This window comes from Lingula anatina, chromosome 4 (genome assembly GCF_051362555.1).
Source record: "Lingula anatina isolate TDL-2025a chromosome 4, LinAna3.0, whole genome shotgun sequence".
Taxonomy (NCBI): domain Eukaryota; kingdom Metazoa; phylum Brachiopoda; class Lingulata; order Lingulida; family Lingulidae; genus Lingula; species Lingula anatina.
In genome coordinates, this window is record NC_141770.1 from 20,309,230 (window position 1) to 20,335,544 (window position 26,315).

At 36.6% G+C, this 26,315-nt stretch overlaps 4 protein-coding genes across 10 annotated transcripts in view; 3 read left to right on the plus strand and 1 right to left on the minus strand.

The window, feature by feature from the left end:
• The first annotated feature begins 325 nt into the window (after window positions 1-325).
• On the plus strand, window positions 326-4,978 carry LOC106169753 (basic phospholipase A2 PA-12C-like). 7 transcript variants are annotated; one of them, XM_087011840.1, is made up of 6 exons: window positions 326-414; window positions 958-1,014; window positions 1,398-1,461; window positions 3,681-3,782; window positions 4,108-4,217; window positions 4,417-4,978. In XM_087011840.1, exons 2-6 carry the CDS (start codon window positions 990-992, stop codon window positions 4,536-4,538), a joined length of 423 nt encoding a protein of 140 aa, XP_086867966.1. In that variant the 5' UTR covers window positions 326-414; window positions 958-989; the 3' UTR covers window positions 4,539-4,978. The 7 variants fall into 7 exon arrangements, with proteins under 7 accessions (XP_086867966.1, XP_013404809.2, XP_086867964.1 ...); XM_013549355.2 differs by having other exon boundaries at window positions 340-472; XM_087011838.1 differs by having other exon boundaries at window positions 352-472; window positions 961-1,014.
• Window positions 4,979-6,612: 1,634 nt separating this feature from the next.
• On the plus strand, window positions 6,613-9,494 carry LOC106169751 (phospholipase A2 OS2). The gene is made up of 5 exons (XM_013549353.2): window positions 6,613-6,760; window positions 6,972-7,041; window positions 7,569-7,734; window positions 8,148-8,254; window positions 9,172-9,494. Exons 2-5 carry the CDS (start codon window positions 7,011-7,013, stop codon window positions 9,279-9,281), a joined length of 414 nt encoding a protein of 137 aa, XP_013404807.2. The 5' UTR covers window positions 6,613-6,760; window positions 6,972-7,010; the 3' UTR covers window positions 9,282-9,494.
• A 396-nt stretch (window positions 9,495-9,890) lies between these two features.
• LOC106169738 (cytosolic iron-sulfur assembly component 2B) lies at window positions 9,891-13,351 on the minus strand. Its single transcript, XM_087012109.1, has 5 exons — window positions 13,099-13,351; window positions 12,440-12,517; window positions 11,995-12,120; window positions 11,470-11,515; window positions 9,891-11,012 (listed from the first exon to the last, which is right to left on the minus strand). The coding sequence occupies exons 1-5, from the start codon at window positions 13,216-13,218 to the stop codon at window positions 10,903-10,905; spliced, it is 480 nt and encodes a 159-aa protein (XP_086868235.1). The 5' UTR covers window positions 13,219-13,351; the 3' UTR covers window positions 9,891-10,902.
• A 660-nt stretch (window positions 13,352-14,011) lies between these two features.
• The window catches only part of LOC106169734 (lysosomal proton-coupled steroid conjugate and bile acid symporter SLC46A3), a 40,801-nt gene continuing 28,497 nt past the window's right edge, over window positions 14,012-26,315 (plus strand). The window contains exon 1 of the mRNA XM_087012099.1: window positions 14,012-14,165. The gene's annotated coding sequence lies outside the window, so the exon portion shown is untranslated. The remainder of the gene's footprint in view (window positions 14,166-26,315) is intronic.

Sequence of the window (26,315 nt, forward strand, 5' to 3'; positions counted from 1 at the left end):
ATCTAACGCTCTTCCCTTTCTTAAAATCTTTGCACTACATGTCACGTGGCATCCACTTGGACTTTTTTGACAGCAACTGCTATATTTCGCGTTGTAGTAGGCCTACATGTATTTCGTAAATCTACAAGCGTTATACCTTTGAAGATCCTCTGATACTCTGCATGAAAATATCGTTTTACGATCTACCCCCTTATCTTGCCTTGAACTTTGACAAAGCGTGGCATAACATGTACAGAGAGACAGGAGATAAAGGGTCATTTTGCTAAAACATATCTATTTACACTTCAAAACGGTCAATCACGATTTCAAAACAGGAAAAAGAAGATTATATCACATGTGCTATTTTCACACCAGTCCCGTTATTGAAAACATAAATTTCGAGTTTCCACAAGTGTCGACGCCTCTCTTTCCAAGGTGACGAGCATAAGTAGATACGTTTTGAGCTTGATACTGCGAGGTCTGCGACACAAATGTGATTAGTATAAAACTTGTATTTTATGTTCTTGTAATGTGTTCTAAGATAAGATATAGGATATATGTATTTTAGGTTTTATCTTTAAGTTAAAGTTATCTTTACTGGTAAGTTAATTTATACGGTTAAATTTAGAATTTCATATATTTAAAACTCTTATTAGTTTATGATATAATTAGTGTTTATTGTAAGAAGCAAAGACATCTTTATAGAATGCTCTTCATAAAACACTCTTCTTTTTCTTCTTATTTTTGCTTTTGATATTTGAAATCGGAAAAAGTTACTTATGTTGATTTATTATATATCATCTATTCATTTAGTCATCTCTCAAATGTCCATATTATTGCTATATTTTTTATATAAATGTTTTGTATGTGATGTGGATAGAACATGTTTCCATATTAGTACTGGTGCCTGTTACAATAAATTAAATTTCTGCTAGATCTCAGTTCATATTCTACTATGAAACATCTTCAAAATTCCAGCAGCGAGTCCACCGGTCTAGCAGACACCCAAGATGAGAATGTTACACATCGTTGCAAGTAAGTTCACCAGCCCAATGCCATAGCTGTTATTTTGTTTGTATCTTTAGATTAAGATTTGATTGCAAATTATCAAACAAATGTCGTAAGGCAGATATTACCCGGTAAAGGCAGAACGTTTTATAACATTACTATGCCGTTACCATATAGTTTTTAATATAATATAAACTATGGTAACGTTATAATAACGTTACGTGTTTGCTGGGTAGCGAAGGCGCAAGTTTTAAAATACACCATTTCATATCCACACATATCATACAATTTATTTATTTATTTATTTATTTATTTATTTATTTATTTATATGTAGACCCTGGTACCTATTATTTCTCACCAAATAACATCAATATTATTAGATACTTAGTTGGGCTATTTCGTATTCAAGTTTTCCTGTTGGCCAGCTTTGCCACAGCTAACCCTCAGAAACGAAACCTGGTGCAATTCAGAAATACAGTGCCGCCGGAATGTCCCCTTACCAAATGGCCGTATGGTTTCCCAACCCTGCCCCATATGGTCGAACAATAGAGGCCGTATGATAATTACAGGGTAGGGGAATCCCCAAGCAATCCTTATCGGACACCCAAATTAGTCGGTTCAACGAACACGGTCTGCCCCTTCTTAATTGCCTCACTTAAGGTTTCTATTATAGCTGATGCAAAGAGATTGCTATCGACACGAGCAAACAATACCGGGTTATGTATCAACTGCAACAGAAGACTCGAGTAAAGGCAAGTCAAATATTAGAACAAAACTCTGAAGAACAAATCAGGCTTAGTTTTAAAACACGTATAACAATTTTATTTGATGATAATAAGTCACGATCAACAAAAGCGTAGTTAAAATGGAAAATTTTAAATAGCTAATACATCAAATAAATATCAATGTCTCATTACCTTTATTACATGTGTTGCTAGTTTAGTAGCCTGATGCACGACCTTCTCTCTCAAGTACCGCTGGAATCACCTTCTTTAGGTGATTAATATATTTATTACTGTATAATACACTTTTCTGCGTTAATATGGTCATCTCCTCGTCTATAACGTTCATGTGGCGCAGGTCAACCTTTGAGGGACGTCCACTTCGTGGCTTATCTGCAATACCAAGCCCTTCGTCGTATTTCTTTAACGCATAGTAAATGGCTTGTCGCGACACTTTATGGCCTTCATTTTCCATTTGTGCGGTTATGTTTTTAATTCGCACCCCTTGTTCTCGGAGGGCGATGACACGCAGACGCACGTAATCGCTAAGAGGCATCTTGGAATTGTGATGATTTGGAAAATTTGAGTGTCGATTTATACCGTTCACTTGGCAGGTGACACGATGGCATGGAAATCAGTGACATAAACATGTCATATTAAAAAAAAATACTTATTGGCCATTTAGGAAGTCCAGATACACAAACAATCCTGTTGACACGTGTCAGTTGATTTAGAATTATGTGCAATTGATTAGTTTGGATTGAAGAGCGTCATCGCAATGTTAACATTAATTTTAGACGACGCGTGTCACACAGTAGTGATTATGTAATAGTCAGGGCTTAATTACTGTGTTTACCCAGCATGAATAAAGCTAACCTGAACTGATTGTTAATTAATGTGAGATGACACGTGCCAACCAGTGAAGTTAGCCCGAGAGATTGTAATCCAGTTTTTTTAATTAATTTCTTTTGATGCGTTTAAGTATGAAGAAGGCTTTTGGTTAAGTTTGGGCTTTAGATCGTAAAGATGAACTATTCCTATCGTTTTGAATTACATATCAAACAATGATAGAGAAACAATTCCTACTTTGTGTCCTACAGAATCAAGGAATCAGTCTTTCGGCCGGCCACCCGTCGCCTTGTCAAATAAAGAAATATTCGAAATTCGACAACGGGCCAGTTCCCCAGCAACTTTTGCGTTCAGTTGATGGGAAGGTTGTTTACGATTGATGAACGAATAAGAATGGACAGAAATGTTACGGGTGTAGATGGGAGAGATCCTATATGCAAATAAAGACTGAACTATATTAAAGATTTGGCTAACAAAATGTTTATCACTGAAACAACTGACAAGTCTTTTTGAAAAAAATGCATTTCGTCTATGAACAAACCTAATAGAAATATAAGGACATACTATAAAAATAAATTTCAATCTTGTTAATAATATGTATATAGTAAAGACAGTTTGAAGCGTAATAAATATTACATGTACAAGTAGTGTTTTATTTGATCTTTAATAAATTCATAAATTAATTTATTAAACTCTATGTAAATTCAATCAATTCATAGCTACAATGTACACGAAAATTGCTGTCATCACCGAATCTTTTTGGTAAAGCGACTTTTAAAAATCACTGTTGGCAAGTTCTTATACTTAAAATCTCCGTATCAGAGTAGAGTGATCAAAGTAGAGTGAAGCCACCGCGCATTAAAGGTCAATTAACGCTTGGACGAACACTTAATTGCGAGCACGCTCACCTTCGATCTTTATCTCAGCGAGCTAGGGTTAGGCTCTTTTGTTAGCAGAAAGTTTGTCACGATAATTGCCCGACGGGCAGGGTATGGAACTATTGTTAACAGAAACCAAACAGCGTATGGATGACAATGTTATTTCCATAGTAACCGAGCCAGGCCGTCCGTAAAACCCGCAGCGACCCGGAGGGTAAGTAAGGGGAGATTCCGGCGGCACTGTATGATTAATAATGCAAACATCCGTCCTTCACTGGATTACAACAACTACGGATGCTGGTGTGGCAAAGGAGGACAGGGAACACCCGTCGACGGATTGGACAGGTGGATATTTTATTAGATTATAATTCATTCAATTTTTAAAAAACTTTTTATAGCAACCGACGTCGATGTTTGTGTGCACTCGTTATATACGATAATTTTGAATAATATTCGATCCAGAATTGATGTAATAGATGTGAAACATTAATAATTTTATATATCAAGTTATTTGATACACTCATTTCCTTTTTTTTTGTGTGTGTTTTGATTTCTTCTGAAAAAACTCTGAGCTATCAATTTGACCATTGGAAAGAAAATGGTATTTACTTGAATAAAATGTCCATTTTTGGTTTTTAAGTCCGAAGAGGTATTTTTCATCTTAACACAGGTGCTGCCAGACACATGATTACTGCTATGATCGTGCAATAAGAGCCGGCTGCAGCACTTATATTTGGCATATTTATACATACACGCAGAACGGACTGTCTATTACTTGTGGTAATTGTCTATTTGTATCTCGTAGCGTCTATGTTTTTATAATGTATGTTGCATCCTTAATGTTTTATTGTTTGTAAGTGTTTTTCTGCAAACTAGTACATTTGTTTGTGGTCAGTTTTCAATGCCAGTCAAATGTATATGTTGCACTGTACTGTACCGCACCATACTTCATTATATTAACTGATGGCTTTTATTTTAGATTCAAGCAAGAATGATATTTGCAACCAAACGGTCTGCAACTGTGACAAAGCGGCGGTCCAGTGCTTCGCCAGAAACACATACCATTCAAACTTCAAAGATTATGACAAAAGCAAGTGCTAGGTCGACAAAACACCATAATTTTATAATTTAAAAGGAGCTTTCTAGTAATTTAGAGGACAACATGTCTTCACTGGAGCCGGCAGAAAGCATTAAATCTGTATTTTTGAATTTTAATTGTAAGAAAAAAATCCGCTTTTGATTATTCGAGGACAGTAACGCCTAATTCCATTTTCAAAATTATTTAATCATTGCTTAAAACTTGAATAAAATAGCACTTAAGTCTTAACTATTGTCATAAATTCAAAAGTTCGAAGGTACATGTAGTTCTCTTATCTCATAAAGTGTGTTCCCTCTTATACATGTAGTGCTTTTATTTTTAATTTTGTTAAAAAACACGTTATTTTATTCTAATCGAAGAAAGCAGTCAAGATGTGATTAAAAATCTAGCAAATGAGTCATTGTCGCTTTAAAACGGGAAAATAAGTATGAGTATACAGATATATATTTCTTCATTTTCTGTTTTTATTTCTACATTGTAAATAGTTTTATTAAGTGAAAATGACGGTTTCGGTTTGATAGAGCACAAATATATCGACCACCTGCTCTTTGAACGTTGGAAGTAAGTTATGACAGAAATGTTTAGATGGCGAAGGACTTCCACTGTTTATGTTGTAAAACTCCATTCAGACAACCTCGCTTTGTTTTTTAGGCCAGCACAGCGCTTTGACTTAAGAATTCAATTTTTCGTTGTGCCAAAACTAAAATAGGTACAGTCATGCAAATTTGAGCATTTATTAAAATCATCTCTTGCCTAAAATATCCTAAATTCCATTGCAGTATCTTCAAAACTGTTGAAGTAATTGAACTTTGGAATGAGTAATTTTTTAAGACACCCGATATACCTGTAGAATAACGATTTCACGACCGCTCGAGCACATTCAAAGTACCTACGTGTACTATATGATATACTGGTAGGACCCCTATGTGTACTTTCTGTATACAGAATTTAGTACAGTTCATCAACTGTTCCCAGTCACAAGAGAACTGTAACAATTAGGCCATATTGAAAAGACAGGGCCCAGTTTCAAAAGAAAACTTGAGACAGAAAATTGTTCTTAACATTGAGGCTAAAACTCAGTCACTTCATACCAGGTTAAATCCGTTGTGGCCGGTTTAAATAAGATAATTAATGGTCTTAAACATTGTCATTTTATTTTTTTGATTTTCATCGAATTGGACTACAGTAGACTTAAAGTGAATACAAACTTTCGGTCCAAAGGTCATTAGTGATATCGGTCCCTTAGGCCACATTCACAAACAGTTGATCCGAGGACTAACAGGTTCGCTGATCAAATATGGCCCACAAACCTGAAAGCTTGCCGCATAATTCCCTAACAGACACTGAATAGGTTCCCCCCCGAGGATTACGCAACATGCAAGTTTCAAGTGGGTCGCGGATCAGTTAGTCCGGGGATCAACTTTGGTTGTGAATACGGCCTTATTGGCAGCACCCCAAAGGAGGCCATCCTACGTAGGATTGGGAACTAGGTTAAGTACTTCTCACAGACTTCGACTTCGTGCTTACTGCTGTCCGAGATATCAGTTAAAAGTATTTTGTCATACATTCATGCAGCAAGAGAAATCACTACTGTGTGATTAATAATAGAGTCGGATTAGAAAAAAGTTGGTAAATTATGTTGGTATAAGCAAAGAATTGGATAGGGCTATCGTTTTATTCGTCCAAGGCATGCTAGAAAAGGGTCTATCGGTACAGTTTTCATATAGAAGAATAAGATACATACATAAATTATATGCAAACAGATGAATGGATATACGATTCATAATTGAATGATATAGACCATCAGTATAACTGACTTTCGAATTATAAACTGACAGAAAATATACAGATAAAATAAACAGCTAGATAAACAGGCCTTAATGATTTAATAAATTAGTGACTGATGAAGATATCAATGCATCTGAACAGATGATCCAGTAGGTAAATGAAAACTTGGATGGTTCAAAAAACGAATGATTTTTCTGCACTACACGTTGCCGTCCCGATTCGCAGGGGGAGGGGGGGGGAGGGGGGTCACGCGAACATGACCTCCACCTCTGTACGACATGACCTACCACCTGTCACGTCCCAGCGCCCATCTGTCTTTGCGGTCGAAACAGGAGAATCTTATCTTCACAGCTGGTCAGATTAGGACGCTATGTCTATAAATTATGATACAGATCAAAATTCGGACTTTTGACGGAAAAGACTTGTCCTAGCTAAGGTAAGAGAAGTTGCCGAACAGACTGTGGGCGAATTGCGATATAATTGCTGTTATGTACATGTACCAGTAGTCAGTACCTTTATTTGGAATATCAAATAAATAACTCAACATTTTAGCTGAAATCAGTCCGTGCGTTTTCTATATGATCAAATTGGTAATCGGCAATAACTTCATTAAATCAACTACATATTTTTTCGGTGCGGTTCCTTAGAAACAGGTACCCGCCTTTGGAACAACACAACTGGCCAAAATGAAGTTCACTTTCAACTTGGTTGCTTTAGGTAGGTCACTGTGTTTGTGGCTCTTTACCTTTAGTGCAGTCAATACCATTACTTTATATGCACGAATGTGGAAAACACTTATCTTTGATTACAACCAATGTCATTAACAAGAACCTCACTTTTTGACTGAAAACCTTGTTGACAACAATGAGAATGGGATTTATCTTAGTAATGGAAATGAACGTGACCCCCTGAGCTTTACATCTGACACGTAAGTGGCACCTACTTAAATTCTAGTCATCCATATCAATAAGTTTTTCCCATTTAATGTGCATACATGTATAAGGAGATTTGAAAATGATGAACCTGCCACAAATCTGATCTGAAACTCATGAAGTGTTTTCTACATTTTTGGCTGTTTTACCATATACTTATATCGGTAACGTCAATGTTAGAGCGCAATTACCTTTCAGCGTTAAAGTTAGGATATGAAACCACACAAATACACATACTGTTTACTGTATATCTTTAATTTATCTATCTAACATTTTGTCGAAATTGAAACCAATAGTTTTTAAATTTTTCAGTCGTGCTGTCAGCGGCACTGATTGAAGCTAAACCCCACAAGCGCAACATTGCGCAGTTCGGTGCCATGATTAGCATAGCTACCGGCCGCTCTCCCTTCGACTACAACAACTATGGCTGCTTTTGCGGTGTTGGCGGGCAGGGCACGCCCATAGATGGTGTTGACAGGTTGGTCTCTCTCTCTCTTTCTCTGTGTGTGTCTCTCTCTCTCTCTCTCTCTCTCTCTCTCTCTGTGTGTGCCTGTGCATGCGTGCGTTCGTGCGTGTTAGTTCAAAGCACGATTCATTCAAGCACCCATTTGTCATTGTATTTCAATCAAATCAAATACACATTTATATATTGTTTTATAAGTTTGCATGTTGATTAATTTCAGTCTGTTTCTTTTATTAAATCATTTCTGACGAAAATGTTCAAACCACTTTAAAAGATTTCAAACAAATGAAAAATAAACATAGTCTAGTCTTTTGGGACATTTTAGAGTGCCCCGTCATGTCCTCTTGTACATGTATTAGGCAATACTGGCGCTTAAGAGAATTAAAACGTGTAAGATGAAAAATTATTTATTTATTTCGTTTATTAAGATGCTGCCAGGCACACGATAGCTGCTACACAGCGGCGACAGCCTCCGGTTGTAATACATATCTCGATTTCTACCATTTTACCAGCAAAGACAAAACAATCACATGCGGTGAGTAGGCACTATCTGTTATACCCCCGTCACACTTATTCGGAATCAGCAGGAACCAAAAAGAATGAGGCTGAATGAAGCACCACATTCGGGAAAAAAGTTCAAATTGACCTTAATTCTTGTACCGTTGGAATACTCAGAATGCGCTTGAATTCGCCTGGAATGATAAGTGCACTTTCGGCTTTATTAGCTCTCAAATGCAGTTCGAATGTAGTTGGAAAACTAGGAATATCTATAATGCTGTAAGAAGGCAGTAAGAATAGTTAGAATATACTTTGAATGGCGTACATGTACTAGTGTAGTTCGATTGCTGGCAGAATGTTTCGAATGTTGCCAGAATGCCGTGAGAATATTTTTTAAAATGCAGTCATAGTGTAGTTAGAATACTATTCAAATGCCATTCAATAATTTTCTACTTGGAATGCACTTCGAAAGTTTTTAACATTCGGGCCGACCACAAGAATGGGTAAAAATATTTGAAATACACTCGGAATTTTCAGAATGCTCTTTGAATATCCAGGAATGCACAAAGAATTGTCTTTCCGACGGCATTCTTGCTCATTCTGCCTCTAGTGTGACGTGGGTATAATACAGAAATCTCCGTTAATCTTTTTTCTTTTTGCACTAAGTTTGTGGTACAAGTGGAATGAGCAACGGGATGGAGAATGTAATTAACTATTTAATTATGTGACCGGATATATATATATATATATATATATATATATATATATATATATATATATAGTTGCGTGGAAGCATAACTGTTCTGGAGTTGACATATACTCCCTGATACAGAATCGCCCACGGCAAAGTATTCACAGATGCATGCGTGCCATAATGACTTAAACGGATCAGATATACTTTCACAAGACAAAATAAGTTTTTATTTATTAATTCATTTTTTACGGCATTTCCAGATTCCAGTCAAAATGACGCGTGTGAACAGAGTATCTGTAACTGTGACAAGGTGGCTGTGGAATGCTTCGCCAAGAACACTTACCGTAAAAAGAACAAGGGAAAGTGCTAGGCGGCACCCACTACTAACGAATGATAGAATAGTGGAAACTAGAACCATTATTCTAACTGCCCAGCTAGACATTTGAAGCATTTCCAAAAGTGGTTTTTTAAACAACACGATTGAAAATTAAAATAACGAAACTTACTTTTTTCTTAGTAAAAAAAACAAACAACCTGTATGTATCATTCAGTTTCGCCACAAAATAAATCACTATACAGACAATGCTACGTTTTTGTTTGTAGAATGCCGATTTGAAATTACGGGTTTGCGCTACTTACTATCAACTCCATACTTAAATTGACGTGCACAGTGACATTTGGTTCATTTTTCTTTTTATACGAGGGAAATACTTTTTTCCAACTTCTTATTGCCAAAATCACTTCACATTTTGCTCGATGGTCAGTTTTGTCACTTTTACCAAAATACGTAATAAACACTTTCATTTTTTTCTACTTCTACAGGACTTTTTAGTTTTATCTAACACTTTGATCACTAACCCTTACACGGGCTACACCGTTTGTTAGGATTGTCGGCCAGCAGATGGCGTATGGAGGTAAGCAGTGCCGCATAACTCTCCAAGACACTATTTCATTTTAAGAAACCACATTAACAGCCGTCTAAAGTAATAATTTATTGTTCATTTATTTATTTATTTATTTCGTTTATTAAGATGCTACCAGGCACGCGATAGCTGCTACACAGCGGCGACAGCCTCCGGTTGTAATACATGTCTCGATTTCTACCATTTTACCAGCAAAGACAAAACAATCACGTGCGGTGAGTAGGCACTATCTATTATACCCCCGTCACACTTATTTCGCTAAACGAAACACTTTCACTTTTGTGAACTCTCTTAACAAGAATGCATGATCTATGCAAACTAAAACGTGATGCATTAAAATGATGTATGCTAAAATCCACAAAGAAACCATTAGAACCTGCTTGCTGTACTTCTGAAAATTTGATTAAATATCACATCAGAGCTGATTCTTTCACCGGATATAGTTTTTTGAGTTTTACTGAAAGTCGCACATTGTTATGTCAAGTGAAAATAAAATTTTGACACCAACCAAATCAATGACCTAAGAAGATTCACTGTCCAAAATCTAGGTCATCTCTATAATCTAAGCAGAGCTGAGCACCAGCTACTTCATTTTTAAACTTCTGCATGTGCATGCTTCATGAGCTCAGATATTCAGCAACAAGTTTGTCACCATAGTCAGGCCAATTAGCCACAGTGTCACAAGTGTCACAGTGTCACCCATCTTCCATTGTATCAAAGATGTCATCTTGTCAACAATGTCGCTCTAATTTGCCATTTTGTCACCGGTCTATTTTTTCACCAATATTACTTTATACTGTCAATATGTCAAATACACGAGTGAAAGTTTTCAGGATTATGCCCGGTTGCAGGATTTTCAGTCTTCATTTTGATCATTCTTTTTCAAATGGTCTAAATGCAATCAGAAATTGCAAACTACGCTTTCAGAATTTTCAGTATTTACAACTTTCACCCACGCAAATATGTCACACTGTCACCAATGTCACTTAACGCTGCCCAAGTATATCACTGTTATCATCTTGTCACCTAAGGCAACCATGTTGTCACAGTGTCACCCATGACACCTCCTCACTCTGATGATGTCTTGTTTGATGACAGGCACTGGTTGACAACTTCTAACAGGTGGCTGTTTTCTAAGGCTGCTGCAACACGTTCTTTGTCTGCCAGCTGCTTGTTCACTGGAAAAAGTTCATATTATTATGCCATAATACATATAAACCATTATAATAATCAAGGGTTAAACCATGTAAACTCTGGATAAGTTACAAGAGTATATGTAGTGAAAGTTACAGTGCTTTTAAATTTGTATCCTCAGTTAAGTGAGTTTTAATGCCTTAGGATTTATTTAATCAATCTCAATAAAAAATTAACATCAGTTTAAATTAAATCTTAGTTACTCTTTTTTTTTTTTTTTTTTGCTGTGTAGTAATGGTGACATCATTGAAGCATATTAACTTGACACTGAGCCAGATCTGTATGACTTTTGTACTTGGGCAGTGGTAGAGGATTTGAGGTACCAAAAATTATCTAACATGAGAAGGGTTTGCAATAATCTTTTCCCTCAACTGGTATACTAGATTTTTACAGTCAATATAATTCTTCATTCTTTTATTTTCTATTTGAAAGACAACACACCTGCTTCCTCTGAGGCATGGGTCCCTGGGGTGATTCTAACATCTACCTAAAATATATATATTTAATATTGACCAACTGATTATCCCCTTATGAAAATCACACATTTATTAGCTTTTTTTCTATTCCTTATTTTTAAACTCTTTCTATATCTAGCCTTTATAGTAAGGCATATGTCTTCACTGACTTAACATGTTGTATTGTTTTTGTATGGTAGTTAAAGGATCTACAATTTCAAGCAAGCAAAACATAACCTGATAATTTTATGAAGCTTACTGACAATCACTCCGTTTTAAACACTCTAAACTCAAAATAACCTCAGCTATATTTGCTGAAGCAGAAAAAATACAGTAACTATATTTTCTGGCATTTCCCACATTTCAACTCTGCTAAAAGACACATACATATACATGTACACACACACAAACACACACACACACACACACACACAGGAATATGAACGCAGGCCACCTGTAAACAACAGAATGGTCCCTTTCACTTATTTTTCCATCCATTATTTTTTTTTACCTTAAACCTGTTGGGTAAAGACCTGAGTAACTTCACTCTTATGGACAGTCCTATCAGCGTGGCCATACTACAGTGAGGTATGGTGGGAGTGAAGTCCACCATCACACGGTTTTGTGCATTGTCCACCTGCAAAGAAAAAATAATTTGCTGACATCGACTTTCTTCTCTTCACAGGCAAATGAGACGGGAGGGCTCCAAGTACCGCCCCTCCCCCTCCAAACACACATACTGTACTCACACATGCTCTTTTATGCCAATAACTGGCTACAAATCATCCACTTATCTGGGAGATATGAAAAAATTTATGCAACTTTAGTGAGAGATTAACATCAGGGAAATAAAACAAAATTCATATTTCACCTTTTTAATTAGTGAGAGATTTATGTCATGGAAAAATAAAATTAATTTTAGTGTGAGATTAAAATAATCAAAGTCATATACTCACATGTACACGAGAATTCTCTACCACATTTAACTCCTCCAGGGACAGTGGGTGCTCCGGATCATTGATGTTACGGATAAGATGTGGTGACAGTTAAAGAAACATTTAAATATAAAAATAATAATAATTCATTCTGATCTTATTGACATAGACTAGTACGATACATTTGTAGGCTTTTCAATACAGTACATGTATATGTAGTGTATATGGACAAAACAAATACACATACTTCATGCAAAGTGTCTCATACAACTTCTTGCTACTAGCTGTAGTAGCAGTACTGTATATGTACATGTATATGTATGTACTACCACTGTGAAGTTTTTAACATACATGTAGTGTATGAAAAGCTCACTTTGATCAAACATGCCACGTAGCAATATTTTAGGTAAGAATTTGGTTTATAAGATAATTATCGAAAGGGTTTCTGATGTCAGTTATTAGTACTCCATGGCCAAACTATGATATTCTGTGTGAAAAGGGACATAATAAAAAGTGTTATAAATATGCTGTTCTGTGGTAAACCAAGATTTCTCTTTCGATCTAGAAAGCAGTGTAACATGCCGTGGGTGAAGAGTTTGCAAGATTGTCGGAAAGCTGAAGGAGTATTTAAGCTATCCTCAACACCTACCCTAAACGTAGAACACTTAAAATGAAAGGATATCAAATATTTCTCTGCCGTCTATCTCGTCCACAACATCGTCGTCTTCTTCGGCATGAGTTATCTCGCGCGCACTCGCTTTCTGGTGAATTTCTGGATTCACATTCTCAAGAATCGGCATTTTTTCTAGGAATAACTCCTTGAGGGTGTCTTAATACCTTACATATGAGCAGCAAGAGCAAATTTAAAGACTAGTTATCATCCACTAGATTTCCGTCAGCCATCAAGGAGAGGGCATTGATTGATAACTAAATACAACTCATGTCAGATTTAAAAATGGCGGCGATATGTCATTTCAGGCCAAATATGGTGTCAGGTGTCATGTCAAGCCAGAGACTTAAGCATTTTCCAGTCTCAATTTCAGCAGAAAGCTGCACACGACTTATTTTTAGCAATGCTTTTGATATAATTTTCTAGCCGTTATTAGGTGGACTATAGTCTATCTATCACGTAATGATACATAAATGTGTTACGCCATGCGCGAAAGATACAGGGGTTATTAAGTCCCTTTTCACGTCTAGCGGTACAGTTTTTTGCATCAGAGATCGAGCTTAAGAGGTACACTGTAGCCTGCGTAATAATAATACGTTGACACTGGTCAGGCTGGTGCGATACAGGGGCCGATTTAGGCCGTCTTGTGGGTCTTCCAGAAGACAGTCATGCAGATTTTCAAGTTTACATTAACAGGTATCTAATTTTTCTGTTGGAAGACGGTCAAATTTGGAGGATGGATCAACAAAAATAAACAAGAAGCCTGTCAGGAAATAGCTCTGGATCCGACCCTGCGATACAGAAAAATGTACCGCTCGATGTAAGGGGGGGGGGGGGGGAGGCTGCCGACATAGGCCTACACATGTACTAATGTAGGGCCTATCCTAGGAACTTTTCCCAACCAAGTACAGTAAGTGTGATCAACACCAGTCGTGGCAATAGTGAGTGCTGTGGACCGAATTGAAGGGTTCTCCCGACCTCTTCTTTCCATATGTTGAAGGGATTAAAACTCTCTGACAAACATTATGCCGGAATAATGACAAGAAAAGCCTTGCCTGAGCTCCTGCGTGACACGAGGTACGCTAGTTTTTTTTTTATGATTCAAATTTTATTCCTGATATGTACAATAACACCGTCAAATGTGAGAAGATGCACAATGAAAAGATGTCAAAGCAGTCATTTTGATCTGTGCATTTGAAATATATAAATATGCATTGGATTTTACCGTACTGGTAGATTTCACCACACTGTCGAAAAGTACATGTACAGCACCATGCAGCTACTGCAAAAATAAGTGAGGGTCCTGCCGGTAGTACTTAAGTACTACTTAGTATCAGGCGCGTAGCCAGCAATTGCAAAAGGGGGGTTCTTTTTCTGAAAAAGAGGACCTTTTTCCATAAAAATAAAACTTCATGTACCTAGATCAAAGTTTACCAAGAGTGGACCTTTTCCCAGCAAAAGGGGCGGTTCTTTCGAACCCCCCGAACCCCCCCTGGCTACGGGCCTGGTATGCTACTACTTAAGTACTACTACATAACTGCATTCATACATGTACCACATGTAGGCCTACGTGTGCATGCACAGTATTTCTAGCCAATCATCACATCCGCCAACGCAAAGAACCAGGCTATGTTGTATGCGATAATGCGTTTGTTTGTGGACAATATATTTAAAGGAGTTTTCAGGATGTGCATTGTACATGTGCACTTATTCAGGAGGGAAAGGAGTGATAAAAATTCAACTAAATCCTAGTTTCCTAATTAAAAATATGTTTTGCTTTCTTTTCTTAGAGGAAAGCTGCGCGCTTCGTGTGCAATTAGCCTCTGCTTGTATTGTGCTTCTGGTTGCGGCGGTCCCATCCGTCGCATCTAAGGAAACATAATGTTGAGTTTTAAATTAGTGCTCAGTGTCCCTCCATCTTTCACTATGCATATTATCTACAGTTACTACACGTACGTGTATGTTCGTATAACTGATAGCAATAGAAAACGCCTTAAGGTATCCGAAATACTCAACTACCTTAACGGAGAAATATGGAATTGATACTTCTCTATTTATCTTTTATTGATGAAGAAAAGGCATGATTACTTTTCTTTGCCGTATAAAGTCAATCAAACTTTGAATTAATGAACAAGCAAAGTATCGATTTTATACAAGTTCCCTTGTTGCCTGTTGCAAAACACGTAAATATCAAATTAAGACGGTACTGTTCAGTGTTAGCATTCTATAAGTAGCGTGCACAACTTAAAAGATGCCAGATTAATCATTCATTTTGAAGAATGATTTCGTAGTGTCTTCTTATTTGATTAGAACTAAATGGATCATTACCTAAATCAGATTTAATCACATTTCTGTAGATTGATTGCGTTCATTGCACTGCCACTTAAGTAACATTACACTACGATATCGATATTCAATACAGAGCGTCAATTACATCGAAAATCCCGTCCACAAACCACATTTTGTATCGGTCTCGTCCTGAGCCCATGGCCAGACTGAACAGGTACGACTGTCTAAATTCGAAGTCGGAAGCCATTTTAATCCGATCATCAAACATAGTGCATCTCTCAGATTTGTGCTTCGGAGTATGCTGTCCAAATTCAACGCCATTTTATTAACAGAAAATGAAACTGCCTTAGCGCATTTTGAAACATATTGGCCCCGAGCTTAGACTGAGTCGTGTGCTTGTTCACGTGAACGTTCCCGATGGAGAGAAGTTCATTAACCGCTCACTGTTACAAACGTGGCTTTCAAGGTGTCTTTCAATCGGAGAGATTAAAGCTCCGTTGTCCACTTAAACGTAACGACTTCATAACTAATCACGTCATGCGTACTTAGATATAATTTTGCAATTTTACACAACGAACTTTGATCATTCATCCTGTTCCGTACGATTAATGGTGTAGTGGAAGATAAAAACAAATTCTCTTGTTTCAAAATTTAGGCGTGGTACAATGCAAGTCAGCTGGTGGCCATAAAGAATATATATATCATCCCGAAGAGAAGCCTGCTCGATAGTGATAACTTAATTGCAATTGAAAAAAATTGCAACGTGGCTAGAGGTTGCAAACGTTTACGGAAAATACTGCAATCAGTTTTACATTAAGGGCTCCTCTCCCAAAATATCACCTACTTGACTTTAGGAGGAGAGAAGAAACAGTAATGTAATTGGTTAATGGTATTTAAGAAAGATAAATCGTTTAAGCAACCAATAAATATTTTCTTGTCCCTTGACTTGTGTTTCAAAATATATTAGTATTAAGGCCGCGTTTTAGTTAGCTCCAAGCTTCCACTGGGACTGCTAATGACTACAGTTGTAGGAAAGCAAGTCGACTTTTAAAAATAAGCTCATGAGCTTCATAAATTTCGTCAGTTGAGTCAGAAAAAATCCTTTCCCGGTTGCTTCATAAGTGGGTTGTTTTCATTCGTTAGGTTTTTTCTCAAGGAGAACGTATCTTAAAAGAAAAAAATTAAGAAACCAGCGTCAGTGATGATGAAATACATTGTACCTATTGGTTCACATCGGGTTTATGTAAACACTCATTTCATACATGTAACTAATGAGATAATTACGTCAACAAACGCAAATTACTATTATAAGTTCCAACCTTCGAAGCAAAAAAGTTATCAGCAATGATAAAGAATTAAAAAATCTTTATCAGCTCATCAGTTCTGCATTAGAAGGTACAGATACAAGTTTCGCACATAAGAATCATCCGTAATGTATTTCAGAGTCTTGGGGGTGGGTGGGGGGTGGGTGGGTTATTTCCATTTGGGGAACGGAGCGTGTCCTGCAAGCTGGTTAAATATTTTGTTGAAAAATATATCCGACTGATAAAAGATAAAATGGACAACTGTCCTTACCTGGGAGGCACGTGTGTTGTATATTAGGCAGAATTCGAGTAAAAAATACGTGTTTTTCTCTTTAGTCTATTTCATGAAATATTGAAAATTGCGATTCGTCCACCCTGGCAAAGCAATATTTATATGAAGCGTTTGAAGATAATTAAAAGCCCCTAGACTGTTGACTAAAAAGTGTGTCGTTTTAAAAGGAATGTGATTATTTCTGCAAGCAGTATACCGAATCGATTGAGATCATGTCAAACAAAGACAAAAGATACTTTGTTATTCAGGTTCAAAAACGTCAAATTAAATCAGTCTCAGACTGTCTCGTGTCTTGTGAATACATATAGTTTACTGAAACGCAATTGCAATTCTTAATTATGTCCATCAAAGGTTTACCGTAAAACCGAATGAACAATACTTCCCAAACAAATATATTTGTTTCTAAATTCACAGATTACTCAGTTGCGGATGCAATAAGGCGCGTTTTTAATCTTATCAATTAATGATATCACTGATGAAAGGCCTGCATGAAAACGGACCATTTTATTGAGCTCCTTTTATGATCATTATCAATCATTTAATCACCAATAGCAAGGGCATTAAATACAAGAACTCTGTCCAAGGACACCGTGCGCCCTCTTTAGAATAGCTTTTAGTTTCTTGTCGATAATTACTTAACTTAATAGTAAGATATTGTGACAATCAATCATTTAAATATTTGAATAAAAGATGGAAAGATATATTTGACACTACCGTTACTGGAGGACCTTGCCTCGGCCGTCTTCGTTTGTGTACCATAAAATCATACTTCGTTTACTTTTATATGATAATATACGATTAAACATAAAATTAATATATAATAATATATATATATATTTTACTGCATATCCTTACTTTAAAATTATTCTTTCTCCCCTCAAAAGAGCATGTATTTTATAGGTCCTTGAGAATAATCTGAGTACGCCAGTCTCTTCACGGAACGTCCAGTTCACTATACACAGTATTAAGGACACAGTTTCCAGTGGGAAATATAGTTTATCTGGACGAAGGTTTTTAAGTTAATTTAAAAATTGAAGCATGAACAACACCACGAAACTCTTTATATCAGACCAAATTTGTGATGTGACTGTTTTATTTGCTGTTAGGCAAAAAGTGTACATCAGAAGAAACCGCTTGCAGCGGTGCTGCACCCTTCTGGCTCCATTGAAAACCACCTGTCTTTTAATCACGTCGATTCACTTCTGTTTGAAGTGATGCTGCTTCGTATATAAATATTGAGCAATCCAACAATCTCCAGAGAACGGTTTTTACCCCACGGCCCGATAGCATCGGATACCAGCATTATCGGACTGATTGCGTTGCGACGCTAGGAGATAAAGAACATTGTACTTCAATATTCTTAGAACTTGTACATAATACTATCATTTTTTATTGCATTTACGTAGTTATTCATTATTTATAATTTTGTAATTATTTGAGTTCTTTTGAGATTAATGGTAACAGTGTTTTTAAAGATTTTTTTTTTTTTTTTGTCAATAAGAAAGGCGTGCAGAGATCATCAGACTTGTAAATAAATCTAAATGGAGACGCTTGCAAGTGCATACGGCTCGATATAATAATGTATTTGTCATAATGATATTATCTTTAATTAATCTCCAATCTCACGATCTCTGTCACACTGATTTTTTCTAATAAAACGAGACAACGTTAACGTTCTGGCAATAAATGAGTTTCGGATTTGTAACGAAGTGGCTGCGTTGCGTAACTTTTCTCTCCGGGGATTACTTAAGTCGGGAATCGTCAGTCGAACCTAGATCTTCCTGAGTTGGATAAGAGGCCGTAAAAGTTACTTTTTTAGCGTAAATCTTAGACAAAGAATTCTTACTAATTGACCAAGCGTAAATAAAACCCGCCGCACATCTAAAAGCTTAATTAGTACACCATGTTTCTAGGGGTTTACAAGACTAATAACATAGAACACGCAATACATATTTTTTGTTTCCTTATCAGATAGGTGTGATGTGTGTCTCTCGGACGAACTCCCCGGACAATATTCCCCCCTACCCCCTTTTTTCGGGTAATCAAAGGAATCTTTTGTTTACTCCACCTGTACTTAGCTGGAATATCACTCTTAGGGTTAAAGATAAGTATATAGCCAACATGATTAAAGAGGTAGTGGTGAAACAATTAAAAGTGACAATTGGTTCCTCGGAGGATACCAGGATGGATGAGGTGACATATTTAATCCACCTCTACCTGCTTAACTAGAGACGCACCGGTACATGATTAACAGTAAGCAACACGGCCAAGGAGGTGGGTAGTAAAAACATAAGTTTGCGAAAGGGATACCTAAATGATTGATATGCTTGGTAAAGCCCACTTGACATTTCAATAATCACACAAACAAGTAAGATTATCAAAACACCAAGTTGCCTGAAAATTAGAACCACTACATCTTCATATCATAATTTTCCCATTTCTTTTGTTTATTCTCAGTATCATGATTCCACTGCAGAGGGGGTGGGTGGGTAGGGTTTCAGAGAAATTCTGCAGGGAAGAGGGGGGGGGATTGCCTGAAGAGAATTAGAATTAACCAGGGAATTTGCCTGATACCGTGATGTCTGCATAGAGAGTCTGCGGCTGCTGGAACGAGAGAGAGGGGGGGGGGGGTTGAAGTCAGGCCAGATTTCTTACAAGTATGTTTTATCTTGCGTTTTAATTTCTCCCAGAAGTATTTATTTTCCTTCACTCAGCGTCTAGATAAGAACGCATAGTAGACCCTCAACAGTTGCCCCCTAAGCATTTTGTCAGCCTACTGCTCTGGCATGATTTAATTTTTAAAACAGCACTCTTGAGGCATAAGATACGTGAAAATCTTACCATCCACAAAGCGGGTTCCTGGTTAGACTTAAGTAATGAGATCAACTACCTCTCACGAGAGAGTTTCACCTCCAAGTGAAGATGCAGATCCCAGACAATACCAATCTGAAAATAGCTATTAATTCAGGTTTTGTTTTACCAATTGGCATGCGAGTGGGCCATAATAGTGTAAGCGTTCACCTCCTGCCAAGAATAGTTATGCGGATAAAAGCTTAAATTCCACGTTCGTGTCTTTTTTTTTTTTTTTTTTTTTTTTTTTTTTTTTTTTTTTTTTTTTGAGAAGAGGGGGGGGGTAGGGCAAAGTTTTCAACGGCTCGGAAACAATATGTTTGGTTAAATGGGCACGCTCAATAAGATGGGTATTGAGTTCTAATGGACAACCAGTGCTATTTTACAGATAATCACAGCAAGAAATAATTGGAGAAAGAAATCACAGTACGCTTTAGAGAGGAACCATCCATTGGACCCAATTTGGTTGAATGGAGAATAGGGGCCGCATTCACACCAAAGTTGATCCGCGGACTAACGGATCCTCGGATCAAATATGGTCGACGGGAATCTATTCAGTTTCTATTAGGGGTTGATGCTGCAAGCTTTCAAGTGGGTCAGCCATATTAGATCCGCGAAGCTGTTACCCTGCCGATCAACTTGTTATGAGGGATTCGATGAAACTGCTGCATCAACTTTATTACTACCAGTATTGAAAAGAAGTGCTGCAAGCAAGGCTATCGATTTTTAATAAAAACATTAAAATAAAGAGTGGCAACTGGATAGGTCGGGTTTCCACCGGATTTTGGACCAACGTTATGTATCTTTTGCTTGTCTGACAACAGATACTGGTAGTCATTATCAATGGATTCGGGCTTGTATCAACATATACGTTGTATATATAATAATGATATGGTTTTGCCTAAATGCCAGTAGATGGAACTTTCCACCACTCGGCAGAATGGAAAAATCACCTGGGGCCTGTTTCAGAAAAGAACATTAATCCGATGATTGGGCTAAATATTAAGACCAAAATTGTAGTCGACTTTGCCTCAAGCTAAACTTATGAGATATTGCATGTGCCTGTGGCGTGACCGGTATTCCATGGTTTATGTTTTAGACGCATACGCACTTTGTCTAAGTGTACTCTAAGTGATTTACCTTAAACAGAAGTAAGCCATTGTGTAATCTAAAAGCGTAGATCAATTTTCGGACATTATCTCTGTGAAACCAATGCTGAACTCAAGTTTCTAACTCAAAACGATGCACGTCAAACGTATTCCATAGTATGCTTTTTCCATCAAACCTGTACTAAGCTATATTATTGCTGCAAACATGCACTGGTATATAAGTGTAACTTGACTTGGAGAGAAGCCGTCACATACACGCAAATGTCGCGTTATTAAACTCTAACTAGACAATGCAAGGTCAGCCTTTGAGAGCAATGACTTTCAGCAAATTAGCACTTATTGAAAATATGAAACAGCCTGCTTTATTGTGAATCGGTGGCATCTTTCATAAATCTCAGCTTCAAGCTTCTTATTATCATTGCTGAATAACGCAATTTTCGCCTACTGAATTTAGAACTGTATCCGTACAAATTATTACCAAGAAAACGGGATATTCAATCCCCATCGGACATGTCAAATGAGCAGGCATTTATAAAAAAAACGAACCCAATCATAAACGCATATATGAAATCATTCTTATTAACGCTGTTCATTCTAAAACTGGATTACTGAAGCAGTACTTTTCCGAAAGCACAGTTAACGAAGGTTGTTTAACATTAATCACAAGAATGAAAAAAAAAGTCATTTTGACCATAGGATGAACCCTTGTTTTCAAATATCCCTCTACGCATTATCGTTAACCAAGAAACACTGTAAGGTAGTATGGTAAAGGGTGATAAACATGCATCTTTCACGAATAAACTAGATATACTATACGGTAACTTCACATTAGTCTCGCCTTCAATTTTGAAATTTCTACGAAACAAATTGCAAAAAAAAAAAAAAAAAAAAAAAAAAACATTCAAACTTTATATTTCGACTTTAATAATGCTCAGTTATTGCATCTTGTGCATCTTGAACCAAATCTTGTAGATACGTTTTGTAAGGAAAATTATGTCATGCAAAAATACCAACTTCCAATGAAACATAAATTAATTATCCATACTTTTAGTAATAAATTGACTAAAATAAATCTAGGTATCAATAACTCATGAATGTTATAAAAGGTAATGGTGTCTTTTGTTTGAACTGCATTTTGTATTGTCTACGTTCTTATGCATGAAGTGATGGTCATGCTGCCATTTGCCCAAGTAAGTGCTGTGGTAGGTCGGGTTTAGAAAAGTAATGGTCAGTGAAAAAATACAACCTGGCATTAGCGTTAATCAAAAGTCCATTTGTTCCAGCATAGATAAATTGCCCAAGGAAGACTTACTGGGTTATCTGAGTTCACGTGAAATGCATTTTTATTACTTGCGAAAAAAATTCGCAAGACTTTTGCTCTGCATTTTTGAGAGTCCATGAATTTGTGGTCAATTTTAGAGATGTTTGTCCCCAGTTTTACAGATTTTTCCTTCATTATTTTTATATTGATGATAGACCAAGGGGTAACTGATTTGCTTTTCTAAGGATCAGATTACTATTGGCAATATTTTAGACTTCTGAACTCTCATTTGAGATAGTCGTTTGACAGAGTACATGAATAAATGGGTTAAGTGTTAAACAATGAAATTAATATCACTGCCACAAAGCCTATTAGTAACCTGTTGGGTTAAGGAGAGAGAGAGAGAGAATGAGGAGTAAGAATGGCGTCTCCAAACTTCCAAGTTTGTAGTTTGTTAGTTTTGCCAAGAGACAAAGAGAAGGAGAGGAAAAAAAGGGAGAATGAGAAATGTCCATGTCGCCAAAAACTTAAGTTCGAATCTAGCAGCATGGGATACATTATTGCCTTGGTGCACGGCATAGTAATGACTTTATTAATATGATGCCCTGCGCTTCGTGCCCTTAAAACAAAAAATGACAAAAATATAAACCATATATAAGACAGGCTGTCAGTCACCCAGGTCTCAAACACTTCAGCTGTATAGCCATTGGAACCAATCATTCACGGCTTCACAGCTTTGAGTGATATCCGGCCAAAGGCATAGTACCACAAAAAGCTCCACGGTTAAAATGCTATCTGATCTAAAACATTTATAGCTAAATTGCCCTGTAGCAAAAGATTAAAAAACATATCAAGAATCCCAATAATCAGAGGTTCTGGAGGTACATGTATTTACCCTAGGGGCGGGGGATATGCAATGTATTTCAATTGAAAGAAACTATTGCGTTACGCCCTCCTGGGCAATAAATCATTACAGACCGTAAATACTTGATGAAATGAATTTTAAAAGGATTTTGCGGTCTGTGTGTGCAAAAATATTCTGTCTCAGGTCGTGCTTAGGAGGAGACGATTCTTGCACCAAGCTTGTTATATTATTCCCCATATCAATAAGTTAAAACAATTGTGGTGCGAAAGCATGCAGTCATACACACGTGTGCGAGTATACGTATAGATGTATCTGTCTTATGAATATGTTTGTATGATAGCGTAAAAACTTATGGCAAGCATGTGCCATACTACAGGTATATAAGAAAAAATGGAAGTTTCACATAAATTTAGAAAAAAACTGATGCTCTTACTTTTTGCTGGACGTTTTCAGACAAAATGTCATTGCTTATTGGTAATATGACTTTTAAAGCACGAAATGCCATATACACTGTAAATGTAGTGTCATCTGCCCGATGTAGCCAATAGATAGAATACGTGCCATTAATCAGAAAATCACATACTTTGCCGTCACACACACACACACACACACACACACACACACACACACACACACATATATATATATATATATATATATATATATATATATATATATATATATATATATATATATATAATGCGAAATTTACCCAAGTACAATTTAACCAACTTTACCCAAGTACTCTAAGTCAATAGGGGGCTTGCCAGACATTTAACCTGCTTAAACTGAATGCAATTTAGTGAATATCACCGAGGAACAAAAATGCTCCCATAGGGCTAATTCCCAATGAATTTATCGGTCTGCGTGGATCGATTCAGATCGACTCTGGTTGTATGCAATCAGATCAGGAGATTAAAATGTATGGTATATTGTGATTTGCAAGGCATATTGTTCATTCTTTAGAATCTATACATTTGCTGAAAACTTATGGGAAGCGAAAGAAAATCGTTTAATGGAAATATACAAACCCAAGCTTAATGGAGAAAAATATAACCCCCAAATTGTAAAATTAAACACAATAAACAATTTATTGTTGAATTGAATTGTTTGAATTGTTCATCTCAAAGCAACGAGGCGAGCCAACATTGTCTTTGCAACAAAGGAATACAGCATAGTTGATTTATGTAGCAGTAGCTGTATGGTTACTGAAACCATTCCCTGACGAGTCATTAAAAACGTTAATAGTATTGTAACCCTTTATTATCATCCAGATGCCAAGAACTAGGTTTTTTTATTATTCAATAGCGCATCTATCTTTCTGTTGATGTAAAACAATGAAAATCTCCTCGAAAATATAAAATATCGGCGTATTTATTTCTCGTTGCAATGTATAAGGAGAGGCAGCCCAAAGCTTTAATCGTCAATTTAACACCTTTCTATTTTGAGGTGAGATAGTAATCGGCATGGAGCGTAACTTCATCCCTGAACAAGATTTTATCACGAAAATTGGCATAGCTGATCAAAAGTGTATAGGCTACAATTTTGCTCCGTCATTTCGGTTTAAATGTTTTTCTTATGGAGTTATGAGCCCCTAATTACAGATTTTCATTAAACAAAGATATTTTTTGCTTTATCAACGATAAAAATCCGAAATAAGGCTTGCAAGAAAAATCGCTGACAGGCTTTTGGAGTACTAAATGGTGTCATTAAATTGGCGTTAAAACGGTGTTCGTGGGTGTTCAGGTAAAGAAGAAATGTGAGAAACAGATTTTTCAATATTTACCCCAAAATCGCAATTATAACGTCACCCTTAAGATGAAATGTGTAAAAAATGTTAATTAATTTAACCACTGAACTCTGAAGATTTATCCGTTACCCAAAAGAATGTACAATATGTAAAACAGTAAATAAGGAGTTTTTGGCAAAGGGTAACAATATCCCTAAAACGCATTTAAACGTTAATAATAAACACACAAAGAATGTGATGTTCTTTAATCTTTATTGATATACGTACATGTACATGTATACACTGATCAAAAAGGTTGATCAAAAAGGTTGTTACACCTCCAATTTCGTGTGTCGTTATTTGTGAATTATCTCACCACAGCTGTAAAGCGTTTTAAACAATCATTCTTATTGGAGATGCCATTTCTATCACGACTTATGATACATAAAAACAAAATCCCTTTGTAGACATCCATATTTTTCTAATTTCTTCAAATTTAGAACACGAACCGTCAGAACTCAAATCTGATGTTCTACAGTAATTTTCGAAGACTAGGGGGAAAATGTCTATAAAATTAAAAAGACACTAGCACCAGATTTGCACACAATTAGCATCCGAATGTGCTGTTTGACAGTCTTATAGTGTGTTTGTCTCCCACGTAGTACAATTATCTCCTTCCTACACGCACTGAGACATGTTTTCAGCAAGGCTCATACGTCACTCTCTGACCACAGGGTGTGCTAATAATGTTTCAAATTTATAACATCGATCTTAAAATGTGTATACTAATTAAGAAGCCTCTAATATCCGATGATAGTCATATGCTGTTTTGTAAGATATTGCCCTATCCTCAGCATTCTTCCTGTAGAGCTTGACGGAGTTGGAAAATGATGGTACCATACTGGGTACTGTATGAACCTCGCAGTGCGGGTCTGGTAAAGCTGGTTTTATTTGTACTTATCTTTAAATTCTCAGTCTTTGAATTTCTACAGCTCCTGAGTAATCTAGACCATGGAGTCAGTAATAAGAATTTGAGAATCAATCTGTAAAGATAGATTCCCCAGTTTATGTCATAGCTCTGATTAAAATCATCAAAATATATCGCCAAAACGGGCTTCTAAGGCAACAGTACGCACTGTCTTTCACTACTGCTACCTACTTAAGCAAAAGCCCTCACACGAGGAAGATTAATAATTAGTTATAGGCCTACAGATGGGAGTTTTTTCACCTTAAAACGTTTGGTCTATGTGAACTGCTATGCATATGCACATGCGTTCATAGGCATGATCTTGTATCGGTTTATAGCGATATTTTATAGAATAATTATAATGCCCTTTTGGAGCGGAAAATTGTTGGTAGCAGGTTATATCTGATATTATCATTTTAAAACGTAGACGGTATGAAATATGACTATGATTAAACACAGTAGCGATTGTAACCATATTTTGGTTCAGTGTAACCGTATTTTGGTTCAGTGCTTTAGGAATATCACAGTGACATACACTATATGTATGTGTATTCTTCGAAA